Below are 19,480 nucleotides of genomic sequence, written 5' to 3'. Positions count from 1 at the left end.
GGCAGATTTTTTGAATTGTCTCTTCTGCCCTCATAACCTTCTCTGATGTGAGGGTAGGCTCTACATCTGAGTACATACTGCTCATTTTCTACATCCCCTATGGGGAAGAGAGAAAGAGAAAGAGAAAGAAAGAAAGAAAGTCTATTAACATCCATCCGTGGAAGACCAAGAGGTCTATGGGACAGCACAAAACCAACTAATACATCAGTTTAGAGAGGGCACATGGCAATTCCCAGAGAGAGAGAGAGAGAGCACGATACATAAAGAGCGTACCTTGCCAGGATTGAAGAAAGGATATATTGATGTGAAGGAATGTCATTATAACAGGAAATAATGTTTATGTGATTGGAAATGCCTATGGTCAAAGGAATGATGTAATAGTACTCACTATACAGGCAGCGTGAGAGGAAAGTTCATTTCAAAAAATCAACCACAGTTTGAACAAAAGTTTTGTTTCAAAGTACTCGCAGTGTGACTCAAGTCACTAAACAAAATTAATTGCAAAGAATTCATTTTATACTTGCCTGCTAGATTAAGGCAACAGAAACTGTATCCTTAGAGAAAGGAATTCAATTCCATACAGTGGTTTTTTAACCACTTTGCAGCAGAGTATAGCACTCGCAGTTCACCACCAAGAACTGCCTCAGCCATTTTCCTGCGTATTAGGGGTACAGGTTTTTGATCGATCCTGCAATATTCTGCTACCTGCAGAGACTGCATTGTCAACAAATGCATGACAAATTAGGCAACAAAGAGATCAGAGCAGCAAACGAAAACCCATAGAAAAGATAGAAGTGCAGTCTTTCTTAGGCAAATTTTCTTGTGGCTCTCCCCAACATCATCACCTCCTGTAGTTTCTTTCCTTGCGCTAAATATGGTATCGCATCCACAGCACATTTTTCACGCTTATATAAAAAACTTAGATTACTCACTTCTAGCATTCAAACCACTGCAACATATAATGAAAAAACCCAGCATTAGTCCAAATATTAATTGATCAATGAATAAACACCCACACTGAAGAACAAAGCTCTGATGGGTCAAAACATCAACCCCTAACCCCGAGAGCGATAATACATCCATTTTGTAGCTTGAATTTGGAACTTGAAGTTTTTCTGCTTGTAACCCAAAGAAACAAGGGTGCATTACAAATTCTAGGTTGAGGAGATGATCCTTCATCATGTGGAAAACTTATGACTAGCATCTCATGATGAAAAAAATGATTCCTATGTGTGCAAGCTGGTGCTCCTCAACCAGATCTTCTCATAAGGGTTTGAATCATGTGTAGGAAGGCTTGTTTAAGAAATTGAATTGTTGGAACTAGACTCTCAGGGAGAAAACGACCACTTTAAAAAGCCACAGCTACCACTAGAGACATGATTTTCCTGTGGCTTACGCAACTGTGTGTGCAGTCTAAGAAGCATCATCTTATCGAATTCATAGAGCTTGAAATGAGTACGTAACTCATAGCATAAAGATGTTTTTAGCACAAACTTGAATCGGCTTGCCAACAGTGCAAGAAAACTGAAAGCCAGAAAGTCTGCCACTAAAATTCATGGCAGACAAAAGATTTGTTTTGCACTAAATTAAAACTTAGAAGCTACCGCAAGATGGTAAAGAGCTTAAACACCAGTCGGAAACCTTTGCACCTTGAAGCACCAAATCCTTGACTATCCCTGGATCTATGGACGTCACCACCTTTCCCAAAGAGTCTCAGCTTCAGCTCCACACCTGCTGCTATCTCCCATATATAACTTTGGATCTTCACTTCCAAAGGGGGGAGTTGGTACCAACCAAGTGGAAACCCAGAGAGGGTAAAGATGGTTCAAAAGATGGTAATTGAGGAAAAATAGACCTTTACATGATACAGTTTCAGCCAATTTCAAGGAGAGGAGTGTCTTAGAAGGCACTTACTGAACATATCTTTTGAGACATCCACCTCAAGGAGTCCACTTCCTGGGCAATCAGTGTCTTCCAGGTAAAGAAAAGATCGGGTGGTAGGGGACACCTTAAGGGACAAGCCTTTGCACACCAGGTTTCATATACACAAGAGGCAACCCTTAAAAAGAGGGCCATCAAAAGAAAGGTAATTTTGATGAATGAAATGCAGCTGGAACATTAAAGAAGAAAGCATGAAGCAGGTATAGAAGCCCAGGAAGGGAAATTGGGCTGTATACAGGCACAGCATGGTCTATATTAGCCTAACCAGGGCAGCACTCCGAAGGTGGTATGAACCTCTAATAGAGCCATGTATCAGACCCCAAGAAATTTTATGCATGCTCTAGCACTGGTGAAAGGCTCACAAGGGGTTATCCTTAGTAGGACAACAGATCCTCTGTACCTCCTGCCTTTCCCCCTTCTCATTGATGAAGTAATTCTAATATCGATGTGATTAGCCCTAGAACAATCCATAGGATTCTTGGCCACAAACCAATAGGAATTGGACCAAGGTTATGATCTTCAATACATCTCGAGCCATCATGCACGAGGAGCACTTCGCATTTGATGGGTCCCCTGTTGAGGTAGTTTCATCATACACTTATCTTGGGGTCGTCTTTTCCGGACCCATCTTCACTATGAGACCCACGATGCATGCACACTGATAGGACAAAATCTGTATCAAGTTTTTGAGCACTGTATATAGCTGTGGGTAGGCACATAGTTGTACACATCTAGGGTGGGTGTGGGCTTTTGGCATTTGTGGATTTTTCTTTCACAAGCATGATGGACTGATGTATAGTTTTTTGAGACAATAAAGTATGTTTTGCAGGGACTTCATGGGAAATGATGAAATGCAATGTGGTTGGACCAGACTTCCAGAGCAAGGGTGTCCAGTCTGTGGTCAAGTGAAATGTTTTTGGGGTCATGTAAAGTCAAGTCATGAAGGGTTTTTTTATATTTTCCTGAGTCAATGTGCACTTGCATGTTACGGGAATTTGATATGTTTTGGTGCCCATGTCAAGGGGCTTTTCATGTGTGTAAACGGGGGTGCATGCACATGTTTGATGCATTTCGATTAGGCACATTGTGTCAGTGTGCCACATAGGATGCGGATGAAGCCCTGACTTCTATGAGAAGCCACCAAGAAGATCCTCAGGAAGCTTTCTCCCCCTATGAGAAGCCACCAAGAAGCTCCTCAGGAAGCTTTCTCCCCCCATTTCTCACCTCCTCAACTAGGGTTTGCTATATGTAACATTCATCATCTGTTTGCAGCTTAGTTGCTACACTTCTACTTCTATGATTTGATTCTAGCCAATGTTGGCATTCCATTCTAGAATTCAGGTGTATGTGTGCATCTATTTCTACCTGTGTGTGGACAACACTATAGTCTAGCAAGCCTCCCTTCTTTTCCTTCATGGTATGAGGTCACAACTTGTGAAGACCTATGAACTCCCCCCTAGAGAGCAGTCTTCTTCCAAGAGGTCCTGCACATACATGCTGAGCTTGAGTATTTGTGCTCCTAGAGAGCTCTTCTATAAGCCCTCACGAAAGGAGAACCTCCCCAAAGAGAAGCAGAGAAGACCCAGACAATACTACGTACAAAGGTCTCGCTGCTCAACCAAGCAAACATGTGGTTAACGGAATAGCTAGAGGTGATGGCAAGTAAGACTATCATCCAAGGTGAACTAACTCGGAGGCCACTCGGTCGACCGATGACCATGGAGAATGGCAAGTTGTGTCAACCAATGTGATCTGACCATGTCCATCTCACTACCAATCAGAGCCACTAGGAGGTGTGCACATGAAGGGGTTAAGATAGCACCGGCAGTGCACATAGAGAATGGCAAGTTGTGTCAACAAACTAATGCGATCTGACCCGATCTCGCTTAGTAGTAGTCACAGGCAAGAGGTGCATAATGAGGATCGCAAGTCATGTCAACCACCTCGATTTGACCAAGTCCATCTCAGTACCAATCAGAGCCACAAGGAGGTGTGCACATGAAGGAGTTAAGGTAGCACTGGCAGTGCACATGGAGAACGGCAAGTTGTATCAACAAACTGATGTGATCTGACCCGGCCAATAGCAGTACTAATCACAGGTACTAGGATGTGCACATGAAGTAGTTAAGGATGGCGTAGTTAGAACTCACCAGAGCCATTAAGAGATGGAGCAGCTGGAATGGCTAAGGGAGATAGGAGGATAACCAAAGAAAACGAAGCCACAAGTAGTCTACATCAATGCCCACAATCGCAAGTTTTACACACTTCTTGCACCTACACCAATGGCCTTTGGCCTTTGGCCTTCTACAAGGAAGAGTGAAGTGGCTCCCCATTTTTCTCAAAGTCCTCTGCAAGATTGAGGTGGCACTTTTAGCCTGAACCTCCTTGGATTTTCTCTAGCTATCTTGGATGAGCAAGTTCTTTCTCCTCTTAAGGTGTTTGGCTTCTCATGCTTTGCATGATGCACTTATTCCATGAGCTTGCTCTTGGAGTTTCTTTCATACTTAATAGAAGTCCTTTCTTTGAAAAAAAAAAACTTTAGCCTTCTTTCAAATAAGACATTACCCTTCATTAAATATCACCTTCTTGTTTTGTTTTCTTTCAGTATGGAACATACAATATATTTTGTGTACCTTATATATCTTTATTTAGCATTCATATCACTATATTGCAAATACCTTTGATTTGATAAAGTCTGGATTGTCGTAGTTCTACATGGTTACTATCACCACTTCTTGTGTGGACTGAAGTGATTGACAGCTTTGAAGTAAATAATCCATGACTCATCAACTTGGCCAAACTTATTTAGTCTTTAAGATATCTAAGGCTCTCTCAGAATTACTAGTCTAATGCGTAGCTACATTAGTGTTGTCTTTACCACTAGGTTTGAACCTGCATTTAGCCATTTTTTCCTTGTCTTCCGACACTTGAAAGCAAAGTGGTGAGTCTTTCCACCATAAAAGCAAGGTTCTTTCTTCTCTGTGTCATTTTGATCATGGCGCTTTTTTATCATGTTGACATTGAGAAGTAATGTTTCTTCTTTGGTTTAGAATTGAGACGGGGTTTCTGATTTTGTATTCTATCTTTAGCCATAAAGGTTGTATAATCCCAGTTACCTAACTTCTTGCTTTTCCTTTTGGTTCTTCAATGATGAGGTAACCATGTAGCTGAGTTAGAATGGGAGGAATTCTTTTTAAGAGATCATGGTGACAAATTAACAATATCAACCCAATCCAAGGTTAGGGAGGCATCACTCTGCTCAATTCTCCATGCACTTCCTTTGAGGTGACTTACTAATTGGAGTTTACAATTATCTGGAAGGTTTTTGAGATCCTTTCGAAAACCCACATAGGAAGAAGTACTCTCTCCATCATTCCACATCACAGGCTGTCTATCAATTTCGCCCGAGAGGAAGGGGAAACTCTCCAAAGAGTACTTTCGAAGCTGACCCAACTTCAATATAGCAACCATTAAAGGAGAGTAGCCCTGAGATGTGCTGAAAATGAAGATCCACCTATTACTATCCAACCAATCCCCACAATGGAGCGAGAACAGGAGTATATGCATCGGACAAAAAAATCTTTCCAAGCTTCCTGTCCTGGCAAAAGACCCCCCGACCACCACATTGCATGGCAAGGCCCTGCTCTACAAGTCAAGATCAATGATATTTAGGTCCCCTTTCCACCTGGGGAGGATCACCAAGCCCTGGTGTCTGCCAAACCATCTAGCCCACTCCATGGAAAATTCTTTATAGCCCTTTTGAGCTGAGTAATGCAATCCCTAGAATGGCACCAACAAGAGCAAACAAACCATGCCGTGGCCAGCAATACCTGGTTAACCACCACCACCCTGGAAGCATGGTTGTTTGCCCAAACATCTGAAAATAAATTTTGTCCTGATAATATTCAACCTGAGCGAATTGTTGCAAAGGAGAGATACCCACACTGAGCTAGCAACCCTAGTATATTGACAAAAACACCCCTTTGCATTCAAGTAATCTGAAATCAGCGCGCCAACTTCTTTAAGTGGTTTTGGATTCAACAGGAGCATCAACATCATTCCTAGTCGACTTTGAATAGAGGTAAGGGCTTAAGTATTATTTCTATTTGGTATCTTGTCCAGTTGTGCTTCAAGATGGTATGCACACCCTAACCTAGATCACACTCCCTTGTGGGCATGGAGGATTTGGCTCTACCGAGGTGCCCCCATAAAGTATTTGTAGTGGGACCTCAGGGAGTGGGAGTGGACTGATGCAAGGCACCAAGAGAAGAGCCTCCCCTTCCTTCGCTACACAATCAACAATGCTAGAAAGTATCAACTCAACCTTAGAGGCTGGAAGCCTAGCGGTATGCACAAGCAAAAACACATGGGAAGAAAAGCGAGAATACAAACGATGCCAAATTTGTCAAAGGTACTCGTTACTATTGCAAGCTTCTAGGACATCACATTGGTGAGTGTCATAAGAAGCATGCTGATTCCCTCATGAAGGGAAAGGTACATGTAGCTACTTCAGAAGATGATGCACAAAACGTCCAAAGGTGAAAAATGTCAAAGATGCGAAAGATCTTGTATTTTTGACAAAAGATGATATTGAATGCAGGAGGAATGCCTCAAATGCAATGCAAAATTCGGATGCAGCCATGTTGTCCATGGACGACTCTGGTGCATTGATAGTCAAAGCACACGACTCCACACAAGCAGTGGTTAGATGAGATGAAAACTACACATGGAAGGTATGTGACTTGTGCAAACAACTCCAAGCCAAAAGTAACGGGCATAGGAGATGTCCTAGTAAAGCTGTAGCACAATGGCAAGTAACAATTTATAAAAAAAGTGTGGCATGTCCTGCTCTAAAAAGCAATCTGATTTCTGTCCCTACTCTTGCCCATGACCAGCACACGCTAGTAGAATTTCAAGATGTGTGACTGCCAGATCAACAATCCTACAAAGAATTTTCAGATTGTTGCCACATGCTCATACAATTATGGCTTTATGCTGAACTTATTGCAGGCCATGCCTAGTCGACAACTACTCCAATAATTATGGCATGCACATTTTGGTCATGTTCATGAAAGAAGTTTAATATTCATGTCCAATCATGAACTTCTTATTGGAATGCCAAAAATACATGGAGATAATTCTAATTTTTGTAAGGCATGTGTGATGAGAAAAATGCATAGACAACGTGAAGTGGACACCAAAAGCTGCCTCTACAAGTCAATACGGAGTCTCTGTCATCAAACGGAACAGGGATATACCAGATTTTCATGTTTATTTTTTAAGTAGTATATATCCAAAGTATTCTATTTCTTCTTGGAATACAGAAACCTGGTAGAAAACCAAGTTGACTGTAAAATCAAGACACATCACAAGAATGGAGGGGGATACATGCCAAATGCCTTTATGCAATACATGAAATACAATGGTATTTATATACCTAGATGAGTCCAGGAACATGCCCAAACTCACATCCTCTAAAAACACAATATAGTGCAGTTTTAGTCTCATGATAGTCACTCATAAGGTTGAAAACCATAAACTCCATCACACATAGCAGGGACTAGCTACTATGGCATCCCCACTGATGTCATCAACGCTCAACAATGGGTGTAGACCATGGTATAAACATATGCTTTCACTTTTTTTTTTTTTTTTGATGAGAAGAATATTTTATTGCTGTGAAATAATTACATTCATAGGTACTCCAAAAGTGGAGTAACTACTACTCAACTGAAAATCTCAGTATAAGCCATATATATATCATGGTCAATCAAATGAGTCTGAAAGCAATCATAAAACGATTGCCGCAGAGATCGTTTGAAAAAAACAAAAGATAAAAAAGTCGGATCACCAAAGACTCTATGATTTCTGTCCATCCATAGAGTCCAAAGTGCCCAATAGCGCATCCAAACACAAAATAAATCAAAACCCTGTCTAGCTAGATGAAAACCAAATAGCTAGAAGAACCTGCCAAAAGTAACAGTAGGAAATCTCGCTCGAAGCCCTCGACGAATGAGAGCGAGGAAATCACAAGTACGTGGACAGTGCCAGAAAATGTGAGGCACAGATTCAGCAGAATGTAGACATCGGTGGCAAATAGCCGAGGCAATATGTCTATGCGCGAGTAACTTCCCAGATGGAAAAATGCCAAGTAGGACTCGCCAAAGAAAAACCTGTTGCCGAAGAGGGACTTTATAATGCCAAAGGAGATGCAGCCGCTTTCTCCACCACCTTGACAGGCGATCCATATGCCAAACAGAATTGGCTCTGTCAGAAACCCAAGACGGCAGTAACAACACTTTATACAGAGAAGGCACTGTGATATGTGACAACGTCAAAGGACGGGCTGAAGAAGAGGAAGAATGGAGAGTCCAATCCTCAAGCCTATCCTGAAGTTCCAAACGAGGTACCGGTGATAAGGGAAAAAAAGGAAACACAACCAGGAAATATGTACTTCACCACGTCAGATAGCTGAGACTTCATAGGGATCAGCTATAATGTGGGCTCGTAGATGAGGAGCTTATGAACCAGGTTCCAGAGCAGATACCCAGAGCACACAAATAACAAGTCAATCCCCCACACAATCCGACTTCAACACACACAGGAACACACAGACTCTTTGAAAGAGGGGAAAGAAGGCTTTGACTTGTTGTAGCTCTGTGTCAACCAAGGGTTGTTCATACACACAGTCGTTCTTTGTACGACACATCAACCACACATGATGTATCTACAACACCTCCTTTCAGCAGTTTGTATAAGATAAACAGCTCGTACTTATGCTTCTCGTACAGAATCCTCATGCACAAAGAACCCCCAAGAATGCTCATCCATCGAGTCATCCCCTCCACCTATAGATTCATGAAACCTCAAAGATCAAAGTCCCTATCATGACTTCCGTTCAGTCACTATTGCATCTGCACACAAGCTGTACGTCATACTCAGAATTGTAAGCAGCAACATCACGAGTGCTTCCAGCAGCGACAATTCCCAACCTGTCTTTTGTTCCAACTAAGCTCCCCCACGCAGCCTGCACACTTGTGCGTGATTAAAGGTAACAAACCCACAGCCCAAAAATAATAAGCGACTCGCACTTCATATTGATCAGCCTATTAGCTCTCCGCTCAGCTAATCGTCCATCAGCCCTGTGCTTTTTTTCAGATCATCACACCCCGTTCATCGTCACCTTCACGTGTTCAAACACTGCAGCTACATTCCGTGCTAATATATGCTCCTGCACTACACAAAATTCTCTACTCTCGCAGAAGCTAGAGCCCATCTACTCCAAGATTTTGCAATCACGATCCCACCACCCAAGACCAGGAAGTCCTCCACACCGGCCACTTCATATTTCACCTCGTAGTGAATCCTTCACACCATCAGCAGTACCTCTGACCAGCAGCCTCCTCCACGACTCTCCAGCTTCCTTGTAGAGATCCCCCAGCCAAGTCCTGAAGCTCCCAGTCCATGAGCTTCATGCCATCTCTCTCCACGCAGCCGCCCCCACCATCCCGAGCTCATGTCTTCCCTGCGAGCTCACTTTTGCGCCCGCCTTCACCAAGCTCCTTTGAGAATTACCACACTGTCGCGTACCCCCAGCCAAAGGCCTCTCCTTCTTTATCATCCAGAGCGCAGTAGTGACGACGTTTCTCTCCTACACAAAAGAGTTCCCCCACGCTTGCAATCGAGTCGCTTACCCTGCTCCTCCCCAGAAGCCACCATCACGTTTCTTTCTTCCGATAACCACCACGTTTCCCAGCTCCTAGCCACCACCTCGCCTTCAGAAGCTTCTCCGTCATCCTCATGTAGCCACGTACATGCATGCTTCTTTGATATATGCCACGTCACCTTTGCCTTTTTTTACCACTCTCCCATTAAAAAAATGCAAATATCCCCCCAAAGGCACATTAAATGCACATTTTGAACCTTTAGTCACACAATTCCCACACACATCAGCAAGCACATTAAAGCTTGCATGCACCTCTGTACACACACATGAAAAGCCCCTTGACATGGACAACAGAACATGTCAAATTCCTGTAACATGCAAGTGCACATTCACTCAGGAAAATATTAAAAAACCCTTCATGACTTAACTTTACATGACCCCAAAAACATTTTACTTGACCACACACTGGACACCCTTGCTCTGGAAGTCTGGTCCAACCACATTGCATTTCATCATTTCCCATGAAGTCCCTGCAAAACATACTTTATTGTCTCAAAAAACTATACATTAGTCCATCATGCTTGTGAAAGAAAAATCCACAAATGCCAAAAGCCCACACCTACCCTAGATGTGTACAACTATGTGCCTACCCACAGCTATATACAATGCTCAAAAACTTGATACAGATTTTGTCCTATCATTTTGCCCATCCCCAAGTCTGCAGACATTCATATCTTGAAGATAGGGGTATATAAGATTTGCATTTCTTCACAGATAGCCTCATCCATGAGGTCTTCCGGCTTGTCTGGTTTCATCATAGTAGGTCCACAGCTGCCCACACTCATGATCCTATGAAAATATTTCTTTAGTCTGAAGCCATTGACTCTATTCTTATGCTGCTGACCATCCAAATTCTCAAGTTGATATGAGCCATTTTTAAATTTCTTCATCACACGAAAAGGTCCATCCATTTTGATCACAAATTTCTTCTTGAAGGTAGAATCTAGATTACTGTTGTATCTCAAAACTAGATCACCCTCCTTGATTTTCTTATCCCTGAATTTCCTATTTGCTCTCTTCTGATTCTCCTCTTGAATTAAAGCATCATGTTCCACCGCCTTTTGTCTATCTAGTTGTGCTTCCTGCAAATCCAATAATCGGTTCTGGAAAGTAGAATTTGAATCCTCGTTTATCTTCATTAACATCTGTAATGCAGGAATTTCTACTTCCAAGGGTAATAGAGCTTCTTTCCCGTAAACAAGATGAAATGGTGAAAACTGGGTGCCTTCTTTTACTGCAACTCTGTAAGCCCATAAAGCCCAGTGCAAAGCAAGGTCCCACTCCTTCTCATGTGTTCTCATGATCTTTCCCATGATATTAGTACACACACCATTAAATTTTTCATTCATCTCATTACATTGGGGATAATAGGGACTTGCATATCTCAGCATTGAACGGACTGTTTTCAGGCTTGGGTTTGATCCTCATTTCGCTATCCCACGCAGGCTGAAGTTTGGGGCATTCAACCAAGCTCTTGGGGTTTGACTAGTGGTTGGTTGCGAGTTCTTGTGGGTATTTTCAGCACAGGTAGCTCCTCCCCTCAGGATAGCGCAAGCTGAGACAATGGAGGGCACTAATGCCACTCCCGTCGCCGAACCTGAGGAGATTGAAGTCACAGTTTCTTTTCCTCCCAACATTGTGCTAGAGTCAGCATGGCCTGCCAGTTGAGGGTAAAAGAGGAGAAGGAAAAGCTCAGAATCAGAGATCGGAACGCAAGAGCGGAGGTATCCAGACTTCAGAGATTGATTCAGAGTTTTCCTCATTCTCTTTTCATCAGAGGGCAGCTTTCAGAGGCTCAGGAGAGACTAGAGGAGATTCAGGGCAGGAGGGCCCAGTTCAGGTTTTACTCCCAGCAGACGTTCTGGATCCAGAAGGGGGATAGATGCTCTAGAGAGTTTTTCAGGGCAGTGGGTCAGAGATACTCTTCGGACAGCCTTCGTAGACTTGTGGATGAAGCCGGGTATCTTCAGACGGACCCTCACCATCTTGTTGAGATCACTTTCGATTTCTACTCCACTCTTGACACTGCCAATCCAGTCACCGAGGAGATGATCAGAGCCAGAGAGGAGATTTAAAGCCATGTCCCCCAAATGGTCTCAGACAGGATGAGTCATGTTTTGGATAGCCCACTATCACTCCTAGAGATCACGGATGCGTTACATGAGCTGCCCAGAGATAGATACCCGGGGGAGGACGGTTTGTCGCCACTTCTTTTCAGAGCTCTTTGGGATACGATTGGGCCTCATCTACTCTTTGCCTTTTCAGAGGCTCTCAATACAGGATCTTTGGGCGAGACATTATGCATAGGTTTGATTTGTCTCATCCCGAAAGGGGGAGACAAGACAGTCCTACGCAATTGGAGACCCATTACACTTCTAGGGACAGCCTACAAGATCCTAGCGAAGACCTTGGCTCTTCGCTCACAGCCTTTGCTGCCAGATATCATCAGAGCTACTTAGACAGGATTTGTCCAAGATCGGAGTATCTTGGATAACATCTTCACCTTTTGGGAGGCCACTCACTGGGCGCAGGAGAGTCAGCAGGAGATTGCAGTTCTTCTTCTCGATTTTGAGAAGGCTTATGACAGGGTGGACTGGGGTTTCTTGGAGGGCACTATGAGGAGGCTAGGCTTCAGTGATAGATGGATTTCTTGGGTCTCCTCACTTTACTCTCACTCTTCTAGCAGGATGGTGGTCTGTGGAGGCAGAGGACTGCCTTTTCAGCTATCCAGATTAGTACGACAGGGATGCCCACTTGCACCTTATACTTTATGCAGGCTACCAGTCATGGCACTTTGGGCCTTCATCTGTCTATCCGGAAGGAACAAGAGCTTCTGGACACTGAGTTTGCTGATGACACGACACTGACAGTCAGAGGAGATGCATATAGTCTTGCTACTGTTGCGGACTCAATTGGCAAGTTCTGCCTAGCCTCAGGGGGACTTGTCAATTGGAACAAATCAAAAGGCATATGGACTGGAGCTCAGCAGGATACCCCAGCATGGGGAGGAGATAGAGGCTTTGTGTGGATACCCAGAGGCACCTCCACCAGATATCTAGGCTTCCAAGTTGGCATTGAGGTGTCCCCGACGCAACAGTTTGCCCCAGTTCTTGAGAGTATTCGGAGGAAGCTAGCCTACTGGAGTACGGCTAGACTTTCTTTGGCCGAAAGAGCGCTGGTACTCAACCAGGTTCTACTAGCAACTATGTGGTACGTTGCGTCATGTTAGTGCTTTCATGCTGACTCGATTCGCCAGGTGAGGAGATTGCTTCGAAACATTCTGTGAAGTGGTGGTGATGGTTATGAGGACACTAGGGCCAGAGTTTCATGGGATACTATCACTTTACCCTCCTCGCAGGGAGGACTTGGGGTTCTTGATCCGGAGATGCAGAGCAGAGCCCTTTTAGTCAAACTTCTTGTTAGAGGTTTGACTCCAGGAGATCAGCCGTGGAAGCAATTCCTACTGCATGGGATTCACCATTGCACCCCCAGAGCAGCAAGCCAGTGGGGGCAAGTAGAGTCAGTTGGATCTTCCTGGCGGACCAGCATTCTTAGCCTTCCTCACCACTGGTAAAAAGGCTTATTCAGATCTGGGATCTTTTTCGACAGCACCTCATCAGAGCAGTTCCCTCCTCCAGAGAGGAAATTCCCCGACAGCCACTTTACCATAACCCCCTGGTTCGGTATCAGGGATCTTCCCTTGGTACAAAACTTAGGACTCCCTTGGCCAGATGGCATGCTCGGGGCGTTGCGACAGTTGGAGACTGGTTCAGGGGAGGTGTGGAAATGTCAGAGGAGGTGATCAGAGATAGACACGGGCCACTTCGACAGATTGCTGCCACCAGATTACTGATCATGAGAGCTATTCCTCAACAGTGGAGGGATATACTCACAGATCTTGCCTATGTTCACCCCATCTCTACTTGGTCAGGTTGTTTTAGTGAGGCTGGGCTATGCATCGGAGTTCGTTTAGGACCGGCACCGTTTATCTATTTTGAGGCGGACTCCTCTCACAGATTGTATCCCACTCAGCCCCTGGATCGACAGGAGCTCCTTTGGCAGAGAGTCAGGGTCATTGGTTGCTTGGGTAAGGAATGGGCCACAGATCCTTCCAGGTTGACCATTGCAGAGGATACTAGATGGAGACTTTGGATTTTTCAAGGTCGACCTCTTGCAGAGCTTGACTGGGACCCAGTTGAGTGGGCATGGCCTGCTCCGCGATCGTCCTCTTTCCTTTTTCTAGTACTCGACGAGGGCAGGTTACAGGCTTCAGCAGAGAGACTCTCATCACCTACCATCTACCTCCCAGCATTGGCGCGCACAGGGACTTACTGCAGAGCTCTTGCTGAGCTACTGGACTCACTTTTGGGGCATCAGTAGAGCCAAGAAAGTCTCCTACTTTCTTTGGCTCACTATACATAGAGGTATACCTGTGGGTACTTGGCTTCAGCAGATGGGTAGACCCTCCTTTTGTATGCGTTGTCAGCTTTAGCAAGCATTGTTTATGGAGCTGCCCCAGCTCTAGAGTGGTCTGGATAGGTATCTTCAAGTTGTTCTCACATGTTACATCCGAGTTCTTTCTCATGACATGGGGCACTGCCCTTTGGGGGAGAGGATCTAGAGCCTTTACTCTTTGAGTCAGAGCCAGGAGACCACTGTTTCTTCATGTAGCATCGCCAGAGACGGGGTCACACAGAGGCCAGCATCATGGAGCCACAGGATTTGCTTTTGATACCTGTACCAGCTCAGGATTCCCTGCCTACTTCAGCTGCAGGGTCAACCTGGGAGGTCATTTCGAGCATTACCCTATGGCGGATATGGTGTTCGCGATGTTCTTTTGTCCTTGGGGGCCATTTATGCACGGAGGCTGACACTCTTGCTTCCATTTGGGCGGAGATTATCTTCACTCTCAGGAGTCAGTGGGAGCGGTGTACATGCACCTCTTTGGCAGCTCGTGGGAGACTTAATCCTTCAGGAGGACATGGGACTGCTCCTTGTTTTTTCATTTGACCCCTTTTGGGATGTCGTGGGATAGGGATAGAGTACTTTCTCTCCCACCTGTTGTATGATTTGTTTTGAATGGAATATATCACTCTTTTATTTTAATGCATACTTTTAAACCTTCGAAGAGGGTTGCATATTCAACTTCATTATTACTGCTGGCTTCGAGCTAAAGTCCCATTTTCCGAATCTCCTTTCCTCCAGGATCATAAATGACAATTCCTCCTGTACTTTTATTTAAACTTTTTTTGTAAGATCCATCAAAGTGTAAAACAAATGCATCCTCTAGTACATTTTCTTCATTCATGTCACTGTTCTTCTCCACATCTTCAACTAAAATAGGTCCTTCCTTATAGGTGAGGAGATAAGCCAAGGAAGCTCTGGTAGAGTTCTCAACCAAGAAGGTAAAAGAGTACTCCTGTAACTCTACTATCCATTTAATCATGCTCCTGGAGATGTTTGTACTATTCAACATATGAGGCACTAGTGAACATGAGGTAAGAATCACAAAAGGGCTGGACAATAGATAAGATCAAAATCTCCTACAGGCATACAAGAGGCTAGCCAGAACCAATTCAGCCGTTGAATACTTACTTTCTACTTCACTCTTCACCCTGCTAGCATAATAGACTGGCCTCATATATTTGGAACCCTCTCCCTGCTGCAAAAGAATAGCACCAATAGCATCTGGTCCTACAGACGGATTCACATAAAAAACCCTGGAATAATCTAGTGGCTTTACACTTGAAATATGAGTCAAGGATTCCTTAACTGCCTCAAACACCTCTTCACTCTCTGTCGTCCATTTCAGAGGCTCAGATTTTACCACCTGCTGAAGAGGATACAAAATCTGAGATAACATATGAATAAATCTCAACAGATACTTCACCTTTTGGAGAAAGGTATGCAACTGCTTGGTATTCTCAGGAGAGGACAGCATAACTAAAGCTTTTACTTTACCTGGATCAAGCTCAATCCCATTCTCAGATACAATATGCCCCAATATTTTAATGCTGCTCTGAGCTAACTGAGTCTTCTTAGGATTTAATTGACCACCATTATTATCAATCTCATAAAATACCTGATCTAGCTTGCCACAGTGCTCCCTTCTTCCACTGTACACACAGATGTCATCAATAAACACTTTACAAAATTTTATTTAGGAAAGGTGATAAAATCAGATCTGAATTCTCCTAATAGTGCGAGGGGCCGTTGGTAACTCCAAAAGGCATTTCCCTGTAACAAAAACAGCCCCAGGGGGTAATGAAGGTAGTCTTGATTTGATCTTCCTAGGCTATGGCTATTTGGAAGTACCCTGAATATCCGTCACACAAGCTGTACATTTCATGACCCGCCACTTTATCAAGAATATCATCCAGAAAAGGCAGAGGATAGTGGTTTCTCTTTGTCACTGCATTCAGAGGTTTGTAATCGACACAGACTCTCCATTTGTCTACACCTTTTGGCACTATGACCACAGGACTTATCCAATCAGAGTGAACTACAGGATAAATTATTCCTGCCTTGAGAAGCTTATCTACCTCTTCCTTCAGCACATCTCTCTGTTCCGGACTTAATTTTCTTATTTTCTGAAAAACAGGTTTGGCACCTTTCTTCAGCTCAATCCTCAGAGGCTTCCCTTTAAATCCCCTGATCTCCTCATAAGAGGTGATAAACAAATTGGCGTATTTCTGCAACATCTTCAAATATTCTTCTTTCTCCTCAACATTGAGATCAGGATTCAATGATTGCTCAATCAACACCTGGATTGATTCTTGAGAACATTTGGGCTGCATTAAATCCTCGATAACCTCAAACCTATCCACCTCTTCCTCACCGAACCCTCCTGCCCCCACAAAATCCACCTGTGAATCCTCATCTACCAAATCCACCAATGCTATTGTTCCTTCATCACTTTCTGAAGTCACCGAGCTCTCATTCTCACTGCTGGTTTCACTTCTCTCTTCCTTTTCACTTGCTGAATCTGAAACTTCAGCCCTGCTGACCATATCGAAATTCAATTTCTTCCCATTCAAATGTACAGAAAAGATTCCTCTCTGCCAATTCTGAATTGCACCTACCTTCCTCAACCACGGCCTTCCAAGAATCAAAGGATAAGCTCCCAACCCCGCAGGCATCACATGACAATCCACTCGACATGAAACACTGAATGCCTCAACCTCCAGGCCAGGTACTATCCCTAAAGTTTTCACCTTGGAGTGGTTTGCCATTCTGATGATATAACTAGAGGAGCGGGATATCTTCAATCCTAATCTCTCCACACAAGCCTGAGTAATCACACAAATCTGTGCACCCCCATCTATATAGGCCTCTCCAAAACGCTTTCCTTTATGCCATGCTTCTACAGCAGATAAAAGATCTGGCAACTCTGAGACAGATCTGAGACAGACATCAGCTTAATTGTACCTTTATGAGAGTTCCTCTTTGCTGGATTTACAGCCCACCTCCATTTTTGTTAAAGCTTTGGGCATAGACCAATCATTTGGGCAAATGTAATGTCCGCTTTCCTCGATGACAGATCTTCCACCAAATCATAGTCTCCCTGCTCCTTCCCCATGGGATAATCTGCAGTTCTATACTTCCTTCTGGGCTTCCTCCTCTTCTTCTTTTGGTAGGTCATCATCTTCTCAAACTGCTTCCCCTTCTTTGCACTCGGACCAGCCTCCTCTTCTCTCTCTCTCTTCCCTAATGGCATGACATCTTTAACTTCCTCCAACTCCAACAAGCCAAATGTAACTGCCTTACCTTTCCCTTTCTCTTCTGCAGTGGCTTTACCGATTCCAGAGGTACTAGGCTGACCTCCATCTTTTACTTCTACACTATGATTATTCACCCTATTATTTAACCCTATTGGCAATGGATAAACATCACCTCGAGCACGAGGAGGCTTATCACAGTGTGTGCTGTAATGTCCCCACTCTCCACAATTAAAGCACTGGACACAAGGTGCAAATGACCCTTGACCTCGTCCTGCCTGCCATGGGCCTAAATTATTTGAAGAAGGCATGCTACCTCTGCCATAACCATCTGATGATCTACCTCTTCCCCTACCGTTCATCAAATTCAAACTCAAACTCTTCATAAGCTCCGACATTTCATGAATTTCTTCTTTTATATTCTCCTCCTTCCTGACTTCTGGCTTCTGTATTTCTGGCTTCACATGAGATATAATTTCAGGCACACGCTGAACCATTGGCGTCTCTTGCATCATTTGTGACAATCTTATCTGCTTCTTCTCCTTCTCTTTTGCTACCCTGAGAGCATCCTCATAAGTGACCAGCTCTTTACATTCAATCTTTATCCTAATCTCCGGCTTCAGACCAGCAACAAACCTATCCTTTTTTATGACTCTGGGAGGAACTTCACGTAATAAGGCCACCTACCATTTATTCCACAACACAGTGAACTTACCGACATACTCATCCACTAATTGAGTCGGTTGTTGCTGAAATAAACATAGCTCTCTCCAAATGCCATCAGGATCTCTAACACACATAAACCTATCCAGGAAAGCTGTCCTCACCTCTAGATAAGTCGGGTTTCTGTGAGCACCCTGATCATCACGCATCCTTGCAAAGAAAGTCTGCAGCATCCTTGATGAGAAAGTCTGCAGCCAAGTTCTTGCTTCTCCCAACAGACAAAAGGATAGAATCTGAAGGACTTCTCGAGCATTCATGTCTTTAATAAGAGCTGTGAACTCCAAGCACTCTAAAAGCCTCTCTGGGTCTTTAGTGGGCAACCCGCAAAATCGAGGAAATTCATGAGCCATCTCTCCTCTTGACTAACTTATCTCAAACACACTTCCAACCAGAAATACCACCCAACCTTTTCTGGGAAGAAAACAAAAATAATCACTCTATTGAAGAAAACTTACTCTGCATCTGACTGGCATTCTTCTTCCTAAGAGCAATCACTTTCAAAGCCTTTTGAACCTTAGCACGGAGACATATCACCCGAAGTTCAACATCAAGGCATCTATCTCTCCTGTGTCCACACACTCCCCACATAACTCACAATGAATCACTCTCATGCGAGGCTTTGTCTTCATAGTTTCAATCCCTAACCACACAGAAATTCAAGCAACATTCCCCAGCCAGTTCTTTTGGGCCATTTTGTCTTAAGTACCCAATCTCAATTCAAAACTCCTCCTTTCCCCAGCAAGATCGCCAAAAAGATGATAAGGAAAAAAAAGGAAAGAGAACCAGGAAATATGTACTTCACCATGTCAGATAGCTGAGACTTCATGGGGATCAGCTATAATGTGGGCTCGTTGATGATGAGCTTATGAACCAGCTTCTAGAGCAGATACCCAGAGCACACAAATAACAAGTCAATCTCCCACACAATCCGACGAGAACACACACAGGAACACACAGACTCTTTGAAAGAGGGGAAAGAAGGCTTTGACTTGTTGTAGCTCTGTGTCAACCAAGAGTTGTTCATACACACAGTCGTTCTTTGTACGACACATCCACCACACATGATGTATCTATAACACCTCCTTTCAGCAGTTTGTATATGATAAACAGTTCGTACTTATGCTTCTCGTACCGAATCCTCATGCACAAAGAACCCCCAAGAATGCTCATCCATCCAGTCATCCCCTCCACCTATAGATTCATGGAACCTCAACGATCACGGTCCCTATCATGACTTCCGTTCAGTCACTATTGCATCTGCACACAAGCTGTACGTCATACTCAGAATTGTAAGAAGCCACATCACGAGTGTTTCCAGCAGCGACAACTCCCAACCTGTCTTTTGTTCCAGCTAAGCTCCCCCATGCATCCT

General features: G+C 43.9%; 1 protein-coding gene across 4 annotated transcripts in view; it reads right to left on the bottom strand.

Moving 5' to 3' along the window:
• Nucleotides 1-326: 326 nt before the first annotated feature.
• The window catches only part of LOC147895538 (SET domain-containing protein), a 154,763-nt gene continuing 135,609 nt past the window's right edge, over nt 327-19,480 (bottom strand). The window contains exon 16 of one of the 4 annotated variants that reach the window (XM_087383936.1): nt 327-705. In XM_087383936.1, coding sequence (XP_087240062.1) covers nt 556-705 — 150 coding nt within the window. In that variant the 3' untranslated portion in view covers nt 327-555. Of the gene's footprint in view, nt 715-19,480 lie in introns of all 4 variants that reach the window. The other 3 variants (XM_087383937.1, XM_087383935.1, XM_087383938.1) reach the window with 3 other exon arrangements.

The sequence above is a fragment of the Dipteris shenzhenensis genome, chromosome 13 (genome assembly GCF_047967505.1).
Source record: "Dipteris shenzhenensis isolate YYH24624 ecotype China chromosome 13, Dip_SZ_1.0, whole genome shotgun sequence".
NCBI lineage: Eukaryota > Viridiplantae > Streptophyta > Polypodiopsida > Gleicheniales > Dipteridaceae > Dipteris > Dipteris shenzhenensis.
This window is presented reverse-complemented; position numbering and strand designations above follow the sequence as displayed.